This window comes from Arachis hypogaea, chromosome 4, assembly GCF_003086295.3.
Source record: "Arachis hypogaea cultivar Tifrunner chromosome 4, arahy.Tifrunner.gnm2.J5K5, whole genome shotgun sequence".
Lineage (NCBI taxonomy): Eukaryota > Viridiplantae > Streptophyta > Magnoliopsida > Fabales > Fabaceae > Arachis > Arachis hypogaea.
Window position 1 is genome coordinate 116,182,482 of NC_092039.1, and position 18,877 is coordinate 116,201,358.

Sequence of the window (18,877 nt, forward strand, 5' to 3'; positions counted from 1 at the left end):
GCAAAAGCCTCGTCGAAAATTATTTACCGACGGATTTTTACCAGTTACCGACAGATTTTTCCTCGGTAAATTATTCCCTCCATTTCCCTGAAACGATGAATTTTCCAACGAATTTTCTGTCGGTAATTACAGACAGATTTTTCGAAAGACTTTCTGTCGGTAATTAGAGACAAATTTTTCGACGAATTTTCCGTCAGTAATTGGCAACACATTTTCCGACAGATTTTCCGTCGGTAATTGGAACCTTGGAAAACTATTCCAAACTCTGAATACAGACAGAAAATCCGTCTGTAAATCCATCACTAAGGTAATTTTTTTTAGATTTTTTCATTGCAAAATACACCTTTTTTCATATAAAATAAATATAAATTTAATAAATAAACAAGGAAGTCAATATAATTCAAAAAAAATTTTATCTAATTTATATTCAAATATTTATAATATTTCAAAAAATAAACAAATTCATTGTATTATCAAACTAAAAGAAAAATATTATAAACAAGAAAGTCAATATAATTCAAAAAATAAACAAAGTGTACTGATACATCAACTATAATAATCAATAACAACTATACATCAACTATAATTCAAAACATAAACTCAGTGTATTGTTCTTATGGCATCATATAAATTTTGAATGCCAGCATCAGCTAAGAAGCCACCAAGAAGGCCAAGAAGGTTAAGAGTTCCCATAAAATTGGTTAATATTATAGCAGATTTAGCTGATGAAAGATTCAAAGTTCCAACCAAGAATGTCACCAAGTTCATAGATATTCTCATAACACATTCTTTCAGCTAGTTCAATTCCTGCATAGTAAAAAAAAGTATGCAAATTTAGAATTCAAATTATGACTCAAATTTCTTTGGATTGAAAAAGAAAAAAAAAAGAAAAAAAAGCGGGTACCTAAGATGAGCCCTGCTGCTAGCCATCCTCCGGTTTTTGACTTATCTATCAGGTAGCCTCGAAAATCGAGCGTCGGAATGCCTTCAGAACCTTCTTTCTCACCATGGTTTGCAGCAAGAACCTATCATAAGAAGCAGAAAGATGCAAAAAGATAGAAATTAAACCATCATGATTTTTTATGTTGTTTTTACTTGCTCAAAGTCTTTCAAATTTCTGCTTGATTTTCTTGCAAGGAGTGAATAGGGCATTTCCTTATGTGTCAAGCACTGAAGTTGATGACATTGTTGATGTTCAAACTCCAATTTTTTTCCAGTTGGTAAGTATATTCGAAAGTCTGCAATATTTTGCTGACAGATGTTGGAAGAGCATTTGTCATGAGTCATGGACCTTATTTTGATTCTTGGATATTGATAAAAGCTGAAAACCTGCAGGTTCATTCAAAAAGTTTGACACCAAAATTGAGCATTTGTCATCAGGTCACTTACTCTGTTACTCACTACCTAACCTTGATTCAATCTTTCCTTTAACACCAAAATTGACCTTTTTCATGAATTTGATTGGATCAATAATCAATCAATCTAAGATAGTTGTAAAGCACAAAAAACATGAGATCTATTTTAAGTCTTCAGAGTAATCATAAACTCCAAAAAAACTCACCAATACAGTAAATATAAAAAACAAAAGATAAAAAAGGAACAAGAAGAGCAGCAACATGCAAATAAGACCTTGAGGAAAAAGTTAATTACCTCAACTTCCTTCATCCAAGAAGTACCTTCTGAACCTGCTCATTCTCCTAGCCTTTAATGACAACATCTTCTCTCTTGAATCTGTTGTTAATCTTTGCAATCTTGTTGTTCTACCATGCTGATATCTTTGCATTAACCTCCTCCTTCTTCACCCTTTGCACTGAAACCTCTTCAACTACTTGATGATGATGATGTTGATGTTGATGTTGATGATGACCACTACTAGAACCTGCACCACCACTACTAGAATATAAACTCATGAACATTGGCTCAGAAAAAAGATTGATTTTAGTAAATAAAAAACACCTTGGGTATCTGCAAGATCATTATATATTGCTTGAAGGTGTTGAACAAGTCCTCAAGTGTCTAATCCATTTTCATGTTGTTCCATTTTGTCTTTATCCAAATCTTCTTCACTAGAATTACGTCTATCACGCGAGGAGAAACTATCCTAAACACTAAGTGTATAACATCCTTTGGTCCTATTGTTAAGATCGCAATAATTAAAAATCAACTTTAAGCTTAATGAATGACGAATTGAGTTGTGACGTCTTGTGTGGAGAGAGAGAGAACAGGTCCATATTTGGAACAAATGAGCATATTTAAAAATAGATAATTATCAAACAAAAAATAGCAGATAGACAAGTCCCAATAGCTTACGTGAAAATTTTTCACAGCCGTCGTCGGTAATATTGCATCTATTAAGATTCAAGTTTGACAAGAGAGGAAGATCTGGCAAGAAATAACAAGAAAAAATTAATCTATAATATATACTAATAAACATGATGGAAAATATTTTACAGCAGCAGTGTACACTGACAAATCTACATCTCTGAAGTTTTAATATAAAGCTAAGCTAACTGGAGAGTTTATTCTTTGCTTGGACTATAGGGTGCAGAAATATTATTTTGGAGGGTGATGCAGAGTTTTTCAGAGAGACAACATCAAGAATTCACCCATACTCACAATGGCATCACTGCAGGATATCTTTAAATATGCTGGCTGGTTTATAAATTTAGTAGTTGTATAATTATATTGTTTCTAGGGAATATAATAAAGCGGCCAATTTTCTAGATCAGCAACATAATAAGTATAAAAGTATATCAAGCAATTAAATCAAGAGAATTTAAGCATGCAGTTGTTACAAAGCACCCTTCAAAAGTTTAGTAAAAAAAACTTTCACAATCCTAAAATGAACCAGGACATCATCGAAAATTAATGAAGTATAGATAATTATAAGTCAATGTTTTATGATTAAAAGGATTACTGTAGAAGAAAAAGGTCAATGAAGAGACACATGGAGAAAATTGTAACTCCATTTTTGACTTTGTAGAAGAATATCTTGTTATATCATACTTGATTGTACTAAATTTGCTTAGAATAAATTAAATAATAATGTGTATAGTTTGGTCTAAAGTATGGCAGCAAGCATTTTATATTCTCGTTGCCCCCACGTCATAAATAATATAAATTAAAATGTAGGAGTTACATTATATATAATATAATATTGCTTGTAGGAATTGTTGACTTTGAATTCAATTGTAAATTTTAATCAACCATGCATGATAAATAATTAATATCGGCATTCAGATATTGGTGCTCACCTTCAAGACCAAGTCTTAAACCATTTAGCCTTCTCTTCAAGCATTGCTTCGTCAGGCTGAGGCACCGTAAAAGCTGGGATTTGATCATGCAGTGAGAAAAATAGAAAATATAGAATATAATTGATGGATTTAGAAAGAAAGGACAGATAGAGAATTAAAAAGGCATTCATATTCAAAACTAAGAGAAAATATTTTAATCTAAACATACCTTAAATATACCAGCCTTCTCACCGGCAATTTCTCCAAGAGTATTTCCTGTTAACAGAATCCAATAGAAATAAACTGAATGAAAAATATCATTGGCATTGCAATATCATTGATGGTTTATCAGTGGCTAAGAAAATGGGGAGTTGAATCTTAGCCTCTTTTCGCTTGATAACCCTTGCTATCCTTTCAGAACACTTGAGAAGATATTTCTTGTTTTTGTCTTGTGCCTAGTTAAGAGACATTTTCTTTTTGTTTAGTAACCAGTTAAGAGATATTTTTCAGTTTTGTCTCCTACGCAGCAGAAACAGAAATGAAATAGAGGAGAGAGAAAATCACACCAAGATGTATCCTGGTTCAGCTGCTAAGTGCAATGCAGCCTACATACAGTCTCCATCACAACAATGATAGAATTTCACTATAATCATGATTACATACACCAATTCTCCCTAGGAACTACTCTTCCTATCTGGGACAAATCCAGAATCTAATCCCCAATCCTAAACTTGACTTGGTCACTGCCAAGCTTTCAACTACTAAGTGCTAACCCAACTTGCAAGGAGATTCCCACAGAATCATGAAACACAACACAGATGTACAAATGACCTCTAAGGACATCTTTTTCTTTTTCTTTTAATTTTGCGCTCTCTGCCTTTTTCCGCTCTATAGCTTTTTCTTACAAACCTCACTGTTTGCCTTTTTTATGAGACTCAAGACAGACAAAACTAAACAGAAAAATACAAAATGAAGAACATTGAAGGAGAAGAACTTCTGTTAGCTTGGGTAGCTATGAGAACTGTGCTTTCACTCACTTTCTCATTTTTTCAAGCCCTGGCTGTTCTCCATTATTTATAGAAGGGGAAGCCTCCAAGGTTGAACCTCTTGAACCGAGCCAACTTCTTCTTCTTCATGCAAAAACTGGTTCGGCTAGAGAGAGAGAGAGAGAGAGAGAGAGAGAGAGAGAGAGAGAGAGAGAGAGAGAGAGAGAGAGAGAGAGAGAGAGAGAGAGAGAGAGAGAGAGAGGAGAGGAAACCGAATGCTATAACCAACATGCAATTACCTCTGTGTCTTCCCTTCACACCAAGCTTCATCAATCCGGGCCTTCCATCTTGACTTACACTCCAAGAAGAATTCCTAGCCCTTGATGAGTTCTTGATGATGACAGCTTCTTCTGCTCTAACTTCTGTCTCTTCCCCAACGTAGCTACAGTAGCTACCTCCTGTGGTGGTTGATCAAAAGATGAGATAAGCCATCCCTCCAAGGATCTTCTTCCTCTGACCGAAGTGGATCTCCACTATTTTTGGTTATGGAGAGCTTGAAATCACTTCACCACATCTTACCTTTCGTGGTAAAGATCTTAGCCACTCCATACATTAGATTTTCTTTTTCTTACCGCCATCATCATCATGGCTTCATGCTTGCTTCTAGCTTCTTCTTTTTGCTTCTGATAGCTTGTGGTAGCTTTCATGTTTTCTCTGTGAAGTGACCGAAAGGAAGAAGAGAGATGAGAGAGAAAAGAGAAGAAAAACTTTAGAAGTAATGAGTGTTATCAATTATAATCAATTAAAAATCGACTTCCCATGCTTTTGCCTTGCAACGTGCAAAGCTTCATTAAATGCCATCAAATCAATTTTAGAGTTTCATTTACCAAGGCATTTAAAGATATTTCATAAAATTTGAATTTCATCAAAAGAGGGAGAGAGGTAACCGAACAAAGCATGCATATTTCCTTTCTTCTTTCTTTTCAATTCGGGCTAATCCCTTGTTGGTCTAGTAAAGAATTTTAATTTGGGATTTGATAACCAAAATCTGGCCCAACTAATGAAATAATAATTCAGCCACAATCTTTAAATCATTTTTGTAACCAAGGTTGAATTTTTTCAACATATTGGGCTTGCTAATTTTCTTTCTTTCGGCCCAATAATAAAATCTGCAAGTAACAAAATTATTAATTAGCAAATATAAATTAAAATTTAAATTAATAATTTTACAACTAATTAAGTTAATAATGTTTGATCATCATCAATTTAATTTAGAGTTTCCAAACTCATCAATCATATTAGATATATTCTGACAATTCATAAATTTTATAAGGTATTATCAAGAATACAAAGATTGAAAACTAACCAAGAATATCCATGTGGTCATTTAGGACTTTATATACTGCATGTAAACATATTGTTGTCACCTAATGTCACCATATTGCTGAATTGAGAACATATAAAAAACAGAATTAATAATTTGTATAGCACAAGTAATGGTAATTAAATAATCATGTACTGTTTTAATCTAAATATGTTTAACTTAAATTTCCAAAATCTGCATGTCTTGTTCCACATAATTTTTTTCCTAAACAGTGACATGCCACAATAGAACAGTGATGAATTAAGAGAACTAACAAGTTGTATAATGAAAGATATAAAAGAAACTATTAGGGTTCTAATTATTAGCCAAGCTAGACATATGATTGCTTTCCACCGTTAAGATTCTAATTATTAGGAAGATAAGCATAAAGGAGACATCTTAAAATTTGCCAATCTAGTATCAATACTGAAAGATAAATGAACCTTACAAGGGATGTGTCTATATAATATCCACTAAGAAAAAAAGCTTGTACTTACAAGGGTCTGATTAAGGTTATGAACTACTAAACAAGTATACTGTATATACTGCATTATTCTATATGGTCCATGTATATCAAGACACCGGTTATCACTTACCATAACCCACCTTATTAGAAAACAGGTGAAACAAATAGCTGTGATAGATCCAAACTGCAATATAATGTCACAACTAAATTGATATGAAAAAATTCTTCGGAGATTCACTTATTAAATGAGTAATTTATATGTCACAAATTAAGGCTCAAGTCTTAATTTGTTGTGATTTAAGAAATAATTACAAGTATTTAAATGAGACAAGTATTCAAATAAGACAATGCATAAACCTCACCTTCCTCCATATAGCAAGAAGCCTAATGCAGCCATAAATGACACAACTGAGAAAAAGAAAAATCTCACTTTAGAAAATGTATATGCATAAACCAACCAACCATTCATACAGAAAGTTAACCTGCAATAAATATCTTTCCGATGAATATCACAAATGTTGTCATCTATCCAAAGGTATATCCAAATACAAACCTGAACAGACAGTCACATTTTAGTATACATTCCTTTCAGCCCAAAAACTGTAAAAGTATTTTACTAGCTTCACATAATTATGCAGAAAATACTTGAAAATAATAGAATGAGATAGGTACCTACCTGAATAAAATACAAGGCACCATTTATTGAAATATAAACTATATGACACATAAAATAGTTATAAAAAAATAGTTAACGCGCTGAAAGTAGAGTTCAAAACACATAAATCATCTCAACCTTTTAGTGCATCTAGAGGGAAGGAAACTGGCTTTGGTAAAGTAGAACAGTTGTTGGATTTCGGACCACAAATTAATGGATTTCCGACAATCCTGGAAGTAAATAATCAATCAAGAAATTAGTACACTATTTTTTTGTTAACTTGAATACAGAGCTAAAGTCAACATTTAACTAGAAACGCTAAATGATCTTACTTTAATGTTTTTGCTGGTATTCTTGGCAAGGAACCTCTCAGATTATTGTAGGAGAGGTCTCTACATATATTTTTTCAATTTATTACAGTTAGTATTCAATTTTATACCTAGAAATCATTAGTTTTATAAGGAAAAGATAACATTAATGCCAAGGTAATAAAGACCTACACAAGTGTTAAACCTTCTATGTTGCTTAAAGACTGAGGACACGGTCCTGTAAGGCTGTTATTATTCAACCGCCTAGCACCAACAAGAACACATTAAATGGAGTAAGAAACTAAATTTCATAAGTCCAAATAGAAATAAGTATCAAACACAACACTTTGAATAGTTAGAATCTGTAATATAAGTAACTTATAAATAATTCAGGTTCTTGAGGCCTCCCAAAAAATTCGGTATCTCGCAACTAAAATTATTATTGGAGAGATCAAGTGTCTGAAGCTTTTCTAGGCTTCTAATTGCTGTAGGCTTAAACGAAAATCCAGACAACTTACACAGATTGTAAGTTAGTAAGGTTTCCAACCCAAGGAGATAGAGTACCAGACAAGTTTTGAGTAGGCATTCCCTTGATATGAAAAGAAAAGATCTTTAGAAGAAAGAAAAAATAATTCAAACTACTCAAATTTGTTTGATTCATTTTCTTATATAAATATCTTGAAACTTGTTTGCTACTTTCATAAAACACTTCAAAATTTAAACTAACAATACTGAAACAGAGCCATCAAGGTTACAAGTAATCATCCTCCAACTCCAAGGATCAACAGAATTACTATCCTAATTCTCCAGAACATTGTGAGGATCATTCAATTCATTTTTTATCGCCATCAAAGCTAGAACTGTTCAGTGAAAAAAAACAGAAAGAAGGGTAAGAACTAAAACCTCCCATCAATTAATTCACTTGAGAATATGCCACTATGTAATAGGTAATTAGGAAGTACTTAAGAGTTAAGATTCTCAAGGCAAAAAAGAAAAGGAAATAACAAGTCACAGAATAGCATCATCATCAAATTTTCAGCTATCATTCCTAGTAATTTCCAGCATAATTAACTTGACCAAAGATCAAAATGAAAAAGGGAAGCGCGGAAGAAAATTAAAGAAAAGGTTAACCTTCATAGTTTATGCCAGAAGGAGAAAGAACAGCAGCAGAAATCTCCATCATGGCATCATCAACAGAAGAAGTGAACATAACAGCCATGAAACAAATCTGCTTTGTTCCATGCTGTATTCTCAATTCAGTAACAATTTCTTCCTCCACACACAACAAAAAAAACCACACAGATTACAAATTTTTTAACTATATGGACTTATTTGAAAATTGGTTACTATCCAAACCAAATATTATTCTATCGTATATATGCAGGAGGATTTAAGTAGAGACAAGCTTACCTTGGTTAGCTTTATCATCAGTAACAAAATTTGCCTTTCTTCTGATGGCTTTATCATCAATAGAAAAATTACAGGTGATTCATTAGTAAGACATATGAAATAGAAGAATTGCAACTAATAGAGCTCTACGCAGATCACTAAGTTCAGCCCTTGTAAAGCATAATCCATAATCGTATTCTCTTAGAAGAATCACTATCACACTACAGCAAGAAGCAGCAGCAAAAGAAAAAAGATAGTGCAGTGAAAAAGGAAACACCAAAAATTGAAAAACCATGAGGAAAAACGTTTCAACATCAAATTTTAAATCAAACTAAATACTAAAATTAGAAAAAACAAATATAACTAAACCTAATCTAATCAAAACCTAAAAATCCACTAATCAGAAAACAAATCTAACTAAACTAATTACTAAAATCAAACTAACAAAACAAAATTAATTGAACTTAACAGAAATTAAAAGAATTTTAAAACCAAAACATGGAAGCATTGACTGGAGGAGATGATGGCTGCGGCACTGAGAAGATATGCGAACCAGAACTGAGTGGGGATAAAAGGAGAGAGAGGCGCAGCAGCGATGGGGATAGACGCTGCTACAGGTGGCGCCAGCATGCTGGAGCTCACCTGAGACGAAGAGAACAGGAGCTTGAGCTTAATTTGTTCTGTGAACGAGAAAGAACGAGAGAGACAGGGGCTGTGTTCCACTAGTTCAGCGTTTAAAAGAGAGGAGAAGAAGGAGAAGGTAGCTGCGGTGGTTAGGGTGGTGGCGGTGGCGCTGTGAGTGAGGAAAGGAGAAGAAGAAGCTCGTGCGACGGAGAAGCTCGTTGAAGGAGAGAGGAACAACTCGTTTGATTTGTGATTTTTTGTGTGTGACAGGAGCTCGATAGGGTGGGGGTGAAATTATGTTTAAATTAAAATTTTTTGACGGAAAATTTTAAATTACAGACGGATTTTTTATTTGTAATAATTTAATAAAATGCAGTATTTTTTATTTAATTACAGACGAATTTTCCGTCTGTAACCATTTCCCACAAAAAATTAATTTTTGCAACAGAATTATCAACGGATTCTTTTTTCTGTCTGTAATTTATGTTAATTTATTTTTTATTTTTCGACAAAAAATCCCTCTGAAATTCTATCTGTATTTTCGTGGGATAAAATCCGTCAAAAATATCCATCTGTAATAACTAATTTTTTAGTAGTGATAAGTGTAGATGCACAAACTATAAAGAGCTAAACATTATTAAAATGCATTTGTGGGAAAAAGGAGTTTATGCTAAATTATTGGATTTGGATAGAATATAGAGAGATTGACGACATAGAGATTAATCAGACATGATTAATTAGAGAGGATGGTAACATAATTTAAGTGACATTAGATCTTATTTAATAGACATCTATTTATGTAAAAAAAAATTATTTTGTATTTTATGTAAAATAGAAGAAGCAGTTGGGCCATACATCAACTCACGAAAAAGTCTTTAAGAAAATTTACACACTTAAAAGTGACAAATTTAAATGGGTAAACAAACATTCTCAAAATACTCATGTGAAATATAATATAAATATTAAATTATTAATTAATTAAATGTTATATAATGTATATATCTTAGACACCTACCACCTTACTACGTCCCTGCTGATCTCAATAATCTCATCTTTATTAACTTACAACTAGAAAATGGATTAATACAGAAAGATTTACAGACAGATTTAGTCTTTATTACAGACGGATTTTTGGTTACCGATGAAATTATCGACGGATTTTGTTCCTCTGTAAAAGCCCCGTCGGAAATTATTTACCCACGAATTTTTTTCCATCGAAAAATTACAGATGGATTTTTACCAATTACCGACGAATTTTCCCTCTGTAAATTTTCTATCCATTTCCCAAAGGCGACGAACTTTCCGACGGATTTTCCATTTGTAATTACAGACGGATTTTCCGACGGATTTTTACAGACATATTTTCCGACGAATTTTCTATCTGTAATTACAGCCAGATTTTCCGTCAAATTTTCTGTCTGTAATTTGAACCTTGGAAAATCATCTCACACTATGATTACAGATAGAAAATCTGTCTGTAAATCTGTCGGTAAAGTAAAATATAAATTTTTTTTAAATTTTTCCATTGCAAAATGAATACTTTTGGTTTATTTTTTAAATTTCCTCCATCAAACACATTGTAAATTAAAAAAAGAGGCCAAAAATCATATAGATAAACATAATATTCATTACATAATACCTATAAAATTGGATGTTATTTTTTAACATCATTGGCCAATATCTCACTATCTCAATTAAAAGATACCCAAAAAATAAATCATTGACAGAACTATAACTATTTACATTACTCATTGACACTACTAGTTCCTTCATTTTCAACAATTTAAACAAACAAGATTTTATATTGATCATATTCCTTTTAGATTGCATGATGGTGACTTGCTCAGAGCCATTGACAAATACACCTGCTGGATCTCCTTGTGGTTGTGTGTGGCCACTTCAAGTTAAACTCCACATCAGCATTGTAATATACAAGTTCTTCCCTTTGGTTTTCAAGCTAGCTGAGGGAATTGCAGCCAGTCTTTTGTTGAGTCGCAACCAGGTTCGCATTGTTGGAGCTAATGCAGCAAATCATCAACTAGAGAAAACCACTGTTCTCTTAAATTTGGTGCCTCAAGGAGTTAAGTTTGATGATACAACAACATTCTTGATATACAAGAAATTCTGGCACAAAGAAATTCTCACTGATGCTTCCCTTTTTGGCACAAGAAATTCTGGCACAAAGAAAATCTAATGGCTTATTCAACCAGAAAAAGAATATATTTCAAGGTACCTAATTACTTTCATGGCTTATAAGGCAACTCGCGAAATCTTAAAAACCAGATCCTTGTGACATTGATTAATGGAAATACTGAGATAATATTCTATATATTCTATTTATTTTAATCAGCAAAGGGAAGAAAACACAGTTTGTATTGACACAGCTCTCTTCTTTATTTATAGAGTTTGCTGATATAGAAGCTGTCACAAAGCAGAGTTTCAAAAATTCATCCTTCTAAATAGTCTTCACACACACATCACAACTATACTAATATTTGGCAACTGAATTTGCCTTTCAATTGAAGGGCGCAATATAGATTTACCTCAACAAGGACCTTTGCCTTCTTTGACTTTAGCTTGGACAAAATAGCTTCATCTACTAAGAAATTGCCTTCTCAATCATCTCTGCTCCAATAAATTTTGTGATTCCAACAGTAGTAGCCATGTTTGATGTTTCTTCTCTGCTTTGCTTGCTTGGTTTCTTCAATTTCATCTTTCTTAGAAGTTAGAACCCTAGTTTCATTCAAAACAGTAGAATTCATCTAATGTTCACATGGCATTTGTTAATGAGACTATGTGATATTATAAGTCAGAAGAAGAATGAGGGAATTGGCCTAGAAAACACTTGCTTCTTAGAGTAAAAAACTATATACTCACCAAATGCTTATGCCATGTCATTCCTAAGAGGCCATCTCTGTCAGTGAATGCACGTTCAGCCATCATAAGTCTATCATTCATATCTCTCACTTTCATTTGGTACTTCTTCCATGTTCTCCAACCTTTACTTGCTTCTATTTCCTGAACAAAAAGAAAAACAAAAGAAAAGAAAAGAAAACACTTTATTATATGATAGCTGTTATTTTAAGAACTTGTGTTTGTTTTAAGTTTAAACTTGGCCAAATGATACCTTTCTCTGGTCATTTATCTTGATTGCTGCTTTCTCAAGCTCCTTGATTGACTTCAATATAGGAGACAAATTCATGTCTTTATTTGAAATCTCATCTTCCAAGTTCTTCACATTAAGCTGTGATTCAAACATTTTGGTCTCATGAATATCTTTATAAAATTCAGTTACAACGATCCTTATCTCATAATGTGAGGTCGGCTAGCCATAATGCTACTAGACCACTAGACCCCAAACACTTGCAGCTGTTTTCCACAACAGAACCAATTGTCATTCAAGTGAATTAAGTATATGTAGTTACAGTTTCTCTTGTGGTTTCTATAGTTCCTTTACCTATTCTTTCGCCTAACGTATGAAATGACATAGATCCTGTTACCACTTGTTAGGATTTGATTCGATTCAATGCGGAGAAAAATTCTCGTATCAAATAAGGTCATGAAGTGTCAAACATGATAACAAAACTTTCCCATTTGTAACACTGTGTATATATTGTGAATATACTAATTGCGAAAAAGTTAACATATTTTAACCTGTAGTTGTATATGTAATTATTAAATTCTTAACTCTTCAAGAAACATTTTGATATCATTAGAGTTAACTGAGATGGAGTTTAATGTGACATAAACTGAAAAAGGAAATTGAATGCCACCAACCTGCAACATGCCTATGAAACATAGGATCTCCAAATTTTTGCATCCAGATGAAATCATCATACAGTGAGTGGTATACTGGATAATCTGCAGAATTCACAAAGAAACAAAGCTTGAGAATACATTTCAAAAGGAAAGAAAAATCAAATGGTTGTAGAAGACAGGGAGAACGCACGGCATAACCATAGCCCCTAGGAGTGAAATCGCGAGACCAGTAGCACCGCTTCCTTTTAGTTCTGGCACAAAAAGACCCTTCAGAACTTCTTTAGCAATAGGTTTTGCATATCCAAGCTCAGCAAAAAAGCATGCAGCAATTGTAAATACTAGAAATGCGATCAAGAATTCAAGTTTTCTAACCTGTTTCAATAATAACATAAAAACGAGCTCATATTGTTGTTATATAGATAGATAGTACCTAATATAACATGCAATGATGACCATAAATTTGTTCAGGATACAAAAAATAATTCCCTGTCGTATAATAGCAGAGAAGAATGGAACACAGAAAATTACCCCATATTGCTGTAAAGCTAAGAGGATCAATGTACTGAGTCCTGTCAGAAGAACACCAATCCAAACAGGTATGTTGAAAAGCATGCTCAATGCAAAGGCTGTCCCAATTACTGCACATGTAGAGTGAGAGATCAAGATTTCAAAACATGGAAATATATGGTTGCCAATCATGGATCTAACTTTTATGTTGGTGGTTGTGCATGTTTTAAAGTCATGGACTCTGTTGTATCCTATAAAATATGGTAATTATACAAATAAATGAGATAAAAGAGAATTGCTAGATGAATCTAAATACCTTCAGGAATGTTACAGGCGACTATGGCAATTTCAGCAATAAACCAAAGAATAAAGTTGGTAGCCCAAGGATATTCATTTCTACAATGCTCTGCTAAGTGCTTTCCTGCAAGCAGTAGAGAGTGAACAAAAAACAAGAGAAAATTGCTAGTTGCTTGCGTACTTGAAAAGTATCTATAAAATGAAATTGATTTAAGTACCAGTGACAACCCCAAGATTGGCTGCCATGGACTGAATTAATAGAGCAGTGCAGGATGCCACCAATGTGATCCAAAGTAGCTGATAAAACAAATGTGAAAAGGAAATGAAGGATAATTTTGACCAACCAAAAATGCAGTCTCATTATACGACCTTAGAACAGTAACCACAGCCAAATCAACGATATCAATGACTCCAGAAGCCTCCAATTTTCTAGATTCAGGCCAAATAAAATGCAGAATTTTCACTACTCAGCAATAATTCAGCAAAGCTAGCAGCAGAAAATTCAATAATCACATATCTCCAATTTTAGAATTCAGATTCAGAATATAAAATTGCAAAATTAGAGTCTACAACAGCAAAAGCTTCAAAATCAGCAAGGAATCCAAAACTTACAGAAGAAGTTCACATCAAAGGAGAAGAAGGAGACTCATCAGATTTCAATTTTACATTTTAACCTCAACAACAAACAAAATCAACAGAGCTGGCAGATCGAGCAATAATTCTGCATTCGTCTTTGTCTATTTATGTAGAAAACGAAGAAGAAGCAACAGATTTGGCTGAATAAGAAGAATTAGCTTTTAATTTTGAATTTCAACCAGTATAATCAAGAGCAATTTCAGTTCGAGTAGGATTCCAAAATTCAATTCCAAAACTGCAATCAAAATTAGCTCTCATTCTAGAACACACAAGAGAAGAACACCTGGATCTACATTTGGCGCATTTGAAGGAAACGGCTTGGGCCGAACTGAGGAAGAAGTTGCCATCCCGGGCGGCGGAGTAGCAGCGGAGGAGTTGAATCGCCCACCACCAAAGCCACCTTACTCGTTTACAAAGGCTGTGGTTGGCTGGGCGACAGACAGCGACGCCGTCGCAAAGTTGGAGGGAGATGACACCGTGCATGAAGGAGGCGGATGGGCCTAGAGCAGTGAGAACGACGACGACGCGACTACCTCCGCGACCACCAGAGGCAGAGATCTTCCCTGAAGGATGAATGCAGTGATTCCTGAACCGGTGGATGAGGTTAACCAGCGAATGGCCGTTGCTGAGTTCAGTGATGAGATTGTGCGACGCGAGCGGCGGCAACAGCGGTGAAAGAAGCTCGTGGACGGATAGAGGAAGAAGCTCTTCACTAGCGTGGAGGGTGAATGGAGCTCGAGAGACTAGGGTGTAAGTTAGGGTTAGCTCAATGTTTTCGACAGAAAATTTTAAGTTACAGACGAATTTTTTTATCTGTAATAATTTAATAAAATGCAGTATTTTGTCTATTTAATTATCTGTCTGTAACTATTTTTTATGGAAAAAAATTAATTTTACCGATAAAATTATCGACGAATTTTATTTTTTGTCTGTAATTTATGCTAATTTATTTTTTTCCGCAAAAAAATTCCTCTGAAATTCTATCTGTATTTCTGTGAGATAAAATCTGTCAGAAATATGCGTCTATAATAACTAATTTTCTAGTAGTGACTGATTATTAATAATATCCATCTATCAAATCAAGTCAAGTACGAACAACATATTATAAACTTATTATAAACTAATGATTATGGATCTCACATAATTAGTGGATTGATTTGAGATTGGAGAGCAAGAAGTGAAAAAAAATGGTAAAAGAATATTTAATTAAATGAGTAGAGAGATGATTGACATCAAAGAAAGAGAAGGTAATTGATTTCGTATCCCATAATAAAACCTATCTTCTTCTGAATTTGATGTAGTTTTTGTTTCAGCGAATTGTATTTAATATATGCATAGAAATATACATATTTATGGTTTATCTCATGCTGTATTGTACTAAATCTAAATTGATAATAAAAATATTTAAATAATTTTTTAGTAGATATAATATAATTTATTCAGTTTAATCATTTTATCTCTCATTCAATAAATATTTTTAGATTGAAATCATCAAGTCAAAATTACCATATTGTTGTGAAATAGTATACTATATTGTTTGAAGATTGATTTATATAATTGATATAATCATTGTGCAACAAGAGAAGTTTATAAAAAAAATGGTAGAAGTTCGAGCCCAACATGCCGAGGCTCGAGCACAGAAAATGGAGTTACTACTATAAGATCCCGAATTTTTAAAAATTATTAATAAATTATTTATGATCTATTATATTTATTTAAAATTATATTTTTAGAAATTTTTCATATAAGTTAAGTAATTTCTTATTTATTTTTTAGAGTTCTTATAATTGAAAAATAGTGAATATTTTTATATGCCTTAATTTTAAATATTTAGATTTTTAATCTTATTTTATAAATAAAGAAGAATTAATCTAATTATCATTAATTTTCATTGAATTAGTATTTATTCGAAAATAAATTTCAACTTGATAATAAAATGGTATTTCAAAGATGATTATTACATATTTAATTTGAATTTAGATTATTACTCTATACTTTATTTTTATTAAAAACTACTACCTTATCTTAATCCCTAAAATTCCTAATTTCATTACACAACACAAATCCTAATTTACCTTCATTAACCTAAACTCTAACCCACTCACCTCTACCACCCCACACCCCACACCCCACACTCCACACCCTACACAGACACAACACACAAAACACACTCACACACAAACCAACCCAACACACACACACACACACGGTTCCTGTAAGGAAAGAAAGAAAAGAAAAGAAAAAAGAAAGAAGGAGAAGGGAGAAGAAGGAGATCCGAGAAAGGAAAGGAGTGCCGGTGGAAAGGGAAGATGCGCCGGTGCTGGTGGGCCGCGCCACCGCTGTCGCTGTGCCCTGCCTACTTGATGCCGTCGCTGCTGTCCGCGAGGTTGTCTCCGTCACGAATCAGAATTGAGGTGAGAGAGAGAGACTGACGGGAGGGCGTTGATGAACGGACTTTTGCTAGTAAAAAATTTCATAAAAATAGCCACGTTGTAAGTATAGTTTTTAAACCAACAAAAATTCTTTCGTACAAAAGTTTTGGTTGTCACTTAAGCAAACCCAATAAAATTTATAACCGAAGTATTTAAACCTCGGGTCATCTCTCAAGGAATTGTAGAGAAGTATGATTTATTATTGGTTATGGAAAAAGTATCTTTGTTTTGGGTTTTTGAAATAAGGAACAAGTAATTTAAATGACGAGAAAAATAATTTATTAATTAGAAAATCTCTTGATAGGGTATGAGAAATGAAAATCCCATCCTAGTTATCCTTATCAGGTGTGATGAGCATTGTTTATTGCTCCCACTTAGTTAACCCTTACTAAATAAAGAAAAGTCAAGTGGACCAATCAACTTGATTCCTCAAGTCCTAGTCAACTCCTATGGAAAGACTAGCTTTAGAGGGATCCAAATCAATCAGCAAACTCCAATTTTCAATCAACAGCCGAGTTTGACAACTCAAGTGTCACCAATTACTCAACCAAAGCCAAAAGAGAAAAAATCCAAATTATTTATATAATAAATAGAAGAAAGCAATCATAAATCTAAAATACCTCAATGTGTATTAAATAAGAAAATCAAATCTAACATGGAGTTTATAAGCCAATTTGGCAACATAAGTAATTAACAAGAGAAATAGATAAATCAAAGTACTAGAATAAATAAAGTAGAAGAGAAATTAAATTAAAGGAACATTGAACCTGGAATGAAGAAATAATCCTAAAACTAAGAGAAATCCTAATCCTAAAACCTAAGAGAGAGGAGAGAGCCTCTCTCTCTAGAAAAACTACATCTAAAACTAAAATTGTGAATAATGAATGTTGTGTCTATGTTCTCTCCTTGAATGGATGCATTCTCCCACTTTATAGCCTCTAATCTATGTTTTATGGGCTTGGATTTGGGCCGAAAAGGAGTCCAGAAATCACTGGGGACATTTTCAGCAACTTTCTGCACGTGGTGTCCGTCACGCGTGCGCGTGGGTCACGCGTACGCGTCGCTCGTGCTTTGCGCTAGGCATGCGTTCGCATCATCCACGCATGCGCGTCGCTTGGGTTCTGCGCAAGTCATGCATACGCGTCGTCTATGCGTGCGCGTCGCTGCCATTTCTGTCAAAACTTCATTTTCGCACGTTCCTTCCACTTTTGCATGTTTCCTTTCTATTCTCTAAGCCATTCCTGACCTATAAAGCCTGAATACACTCAACATACATATCACGGCATCGAATGGTAATAAAAAGGTATTAAACATAAAAAATTTAGGGCCAAAGAAACATGTTTTCAATCATAGAACAAATTCAGGGAAGGGATTGTAAAACCATGCAAATAATATGAATAAGTGTGAGACTAGTGGATAAAATCCACTTAATTAAGCACAAGATGTACCACGAAATAGTGGTGCATCAAGCATGCACACAAGAAGGGGGGAAGGCATCACGAGGAGCGTCATGCTACCGCTGCTGTCCGTGCCGTCGCCATCGCTGTTGGTCCACCTTGGAGTCGCCGTTGAAGTTGAGCCACAGAGAGAGAGGGTTCGCGAGTGAGAGAGGGCTGCGGGGCTGGAACCACCGCATCCAGCCACTGTCGCTTGCTCCGTCACTGCTCCTAGAGGTGGGTGGCTGAACCTCTGCCGCCGGAGCTCCACGTCACCTCTGCCGCCCAAAACCCCGCTGCCATCGCCAGAAAACACTGCCGGTAAGGTTTTAAGTATTGGGTCAAGTTTCTTTCGAGTTATGGAAATGTTACAATCACTGCATGTTGGTTTCAGTTGCTGTTGCCAGAATTCGGTCACCGTTGCCGCATGAGGTTGCTGCCGGGGCCACTGCCAAACAGGTTCAAAGACCGCCGCTACTTTGTTTTCGTATTACAGTAAGTATTTATGTTTTGGAGACCCGTGTTAGTGTTTTGTTACGTGTATTAAAGTCTTTGTGACATTGATGTTTTTAGGAATTAGAAATCGAGTTTGCATGTTGCGTTTGGGGCTGTTCTGTTATTGAGAAAGCAAGCGGAGCTGAGGTTTCGGTTGTCGTTGATTTCGGGCTAAGCGAAAAGAGTCGAATTGACACATTTGGGTTATGGTTTTGCTTATCGAGGTAGGGCCTTTTTCAAAAACTAAACTTTATATTTTGGAGTTACTATATATGGATTTTGATGTGAGAA

The 18,877-nt window shown here is 34.2% G+C and overlaps 2 protein-coding genes across 39 annotated transcripts; both read right to left on the minus strand.

The window, feature by feature from the left end:
• Window positions 1-495: 495 nt before the first annotated feature.
• LOC112797458 (uncharacterized) lies at window positions 496-9,300 on the minus strand. Of its 38 annotated transcripts, none has more exons than XM_072236055.1 (16): window positions 8,422-9,300; window positions 8,143-8,280; window positions 7,204-7,275; window positions 7,036-7,095; window positions 6,842-6,933; window positions 6,531-6,601; window positions 6,411-6,456; window positions 6,189-6,232; window positions 5,586-5,663; window positions 4,519-4,933; window positions 3,463-3,509; window positions 3,255-3,327; window positions 2,311-2,382; window positions 1,651-1,879; window positions 905-1,329; window positions 496-807 (listed from the first exon to the last, which is right to left on the minus strand). In XM_072236055.1, the coding sequence occupies exons 10-14, from the start codon at window positions 4,547-4,549 to the stop codon at window positions 1,761-1,763; spliced, it is 342 nt and encodes a 113-aa protein (XP_072092156.1). In that variant the 5' UTR covers window positions 4,550-4,933; window positions 5,586-5,663; window positions 6,189-6,232; window positions 6,411-6,456; window positions 6,531-6,601; window positions 6,842-6,933; window positions 7,036-7,095; window positions 7,204-7,275; window positions 8,143-8,280; window positions 8,422-9,300; the 3' UTR covers window positions 496-807; window positions 905-1,329; window positions 1,651-1,760. The 38 variants fall into 38 exon arrangements, with proteins under 38 accessions (XP_072092156.1, XP_072092172.1, XP_072092157.1 ...); XM_072236071.1 differs by having other exon boundaries at window positions 1,651-1,890; XM_072236056.1 differs by having other exon boundaries at window positions 6,179-6,232.
• A 1,451-nt stretch (window positions 9,301-10,751) lies between these two features.
• On the minus strand, window positions 10,752-12,283 carry LOC112794431 (probable glutamate carboxypeptidase LAMP1). Its single transcript, XM_072234698.1, has 3 exons — window positions 12,152-12,283; window positions 11,902-12,042; window positions 10,752-11,757 (listed from the first exon to the last, which is right to left on the minus strand). Exons 1-3 carry the CDS (start codon window positions 12,281-12,283, stop codon window positions 11,743-11,745), a joined length of 288 nt encoding a protein of 95 aa, XP_072090799.1. The 3' UTR covers window positions 10,752-11,742.
• Between the last annotated feature and the right edge of the window lie 6,594 nt (window positions 12,284-18,877).

Coding starts and splice junctions, on each gene's coding strand:
- LOC112797458 (XM_072236040.1), bottom strand. CDS start 7,672: ATGAATCAAACAAATTTGAGTAGTTTGAATTATTTTTTCTTTCTTCTA. Junction 7,096..7,203: donor ATAGAAGGTTTAACACTTGT/GTAGGTCTTTAT, acceptor AAATATATGTAG/AGACCTCTCCTACAATAATC. Junction 5,664..6,410: donor TTCTTGCTATATGGAGGAAG/GTGAGGTTTATG, acceptor TTCTCAATTCAG/CAATATGGTGACATTAGGTG.
- LOC112794431 (XM_072234698.1), bottom strand. CDS start 12,283: ATGTTTGAATCACAGCTTAATGTGAAGAACTTGGAAGATGAGATTTCA. Junction 12,043..12,151: donor AGATAAATGACCAGAGAAAG/GTATCATTTGGC, acceptor CTTTTTGTTCAG/GAAATAGAAGCAAGTAAAGG.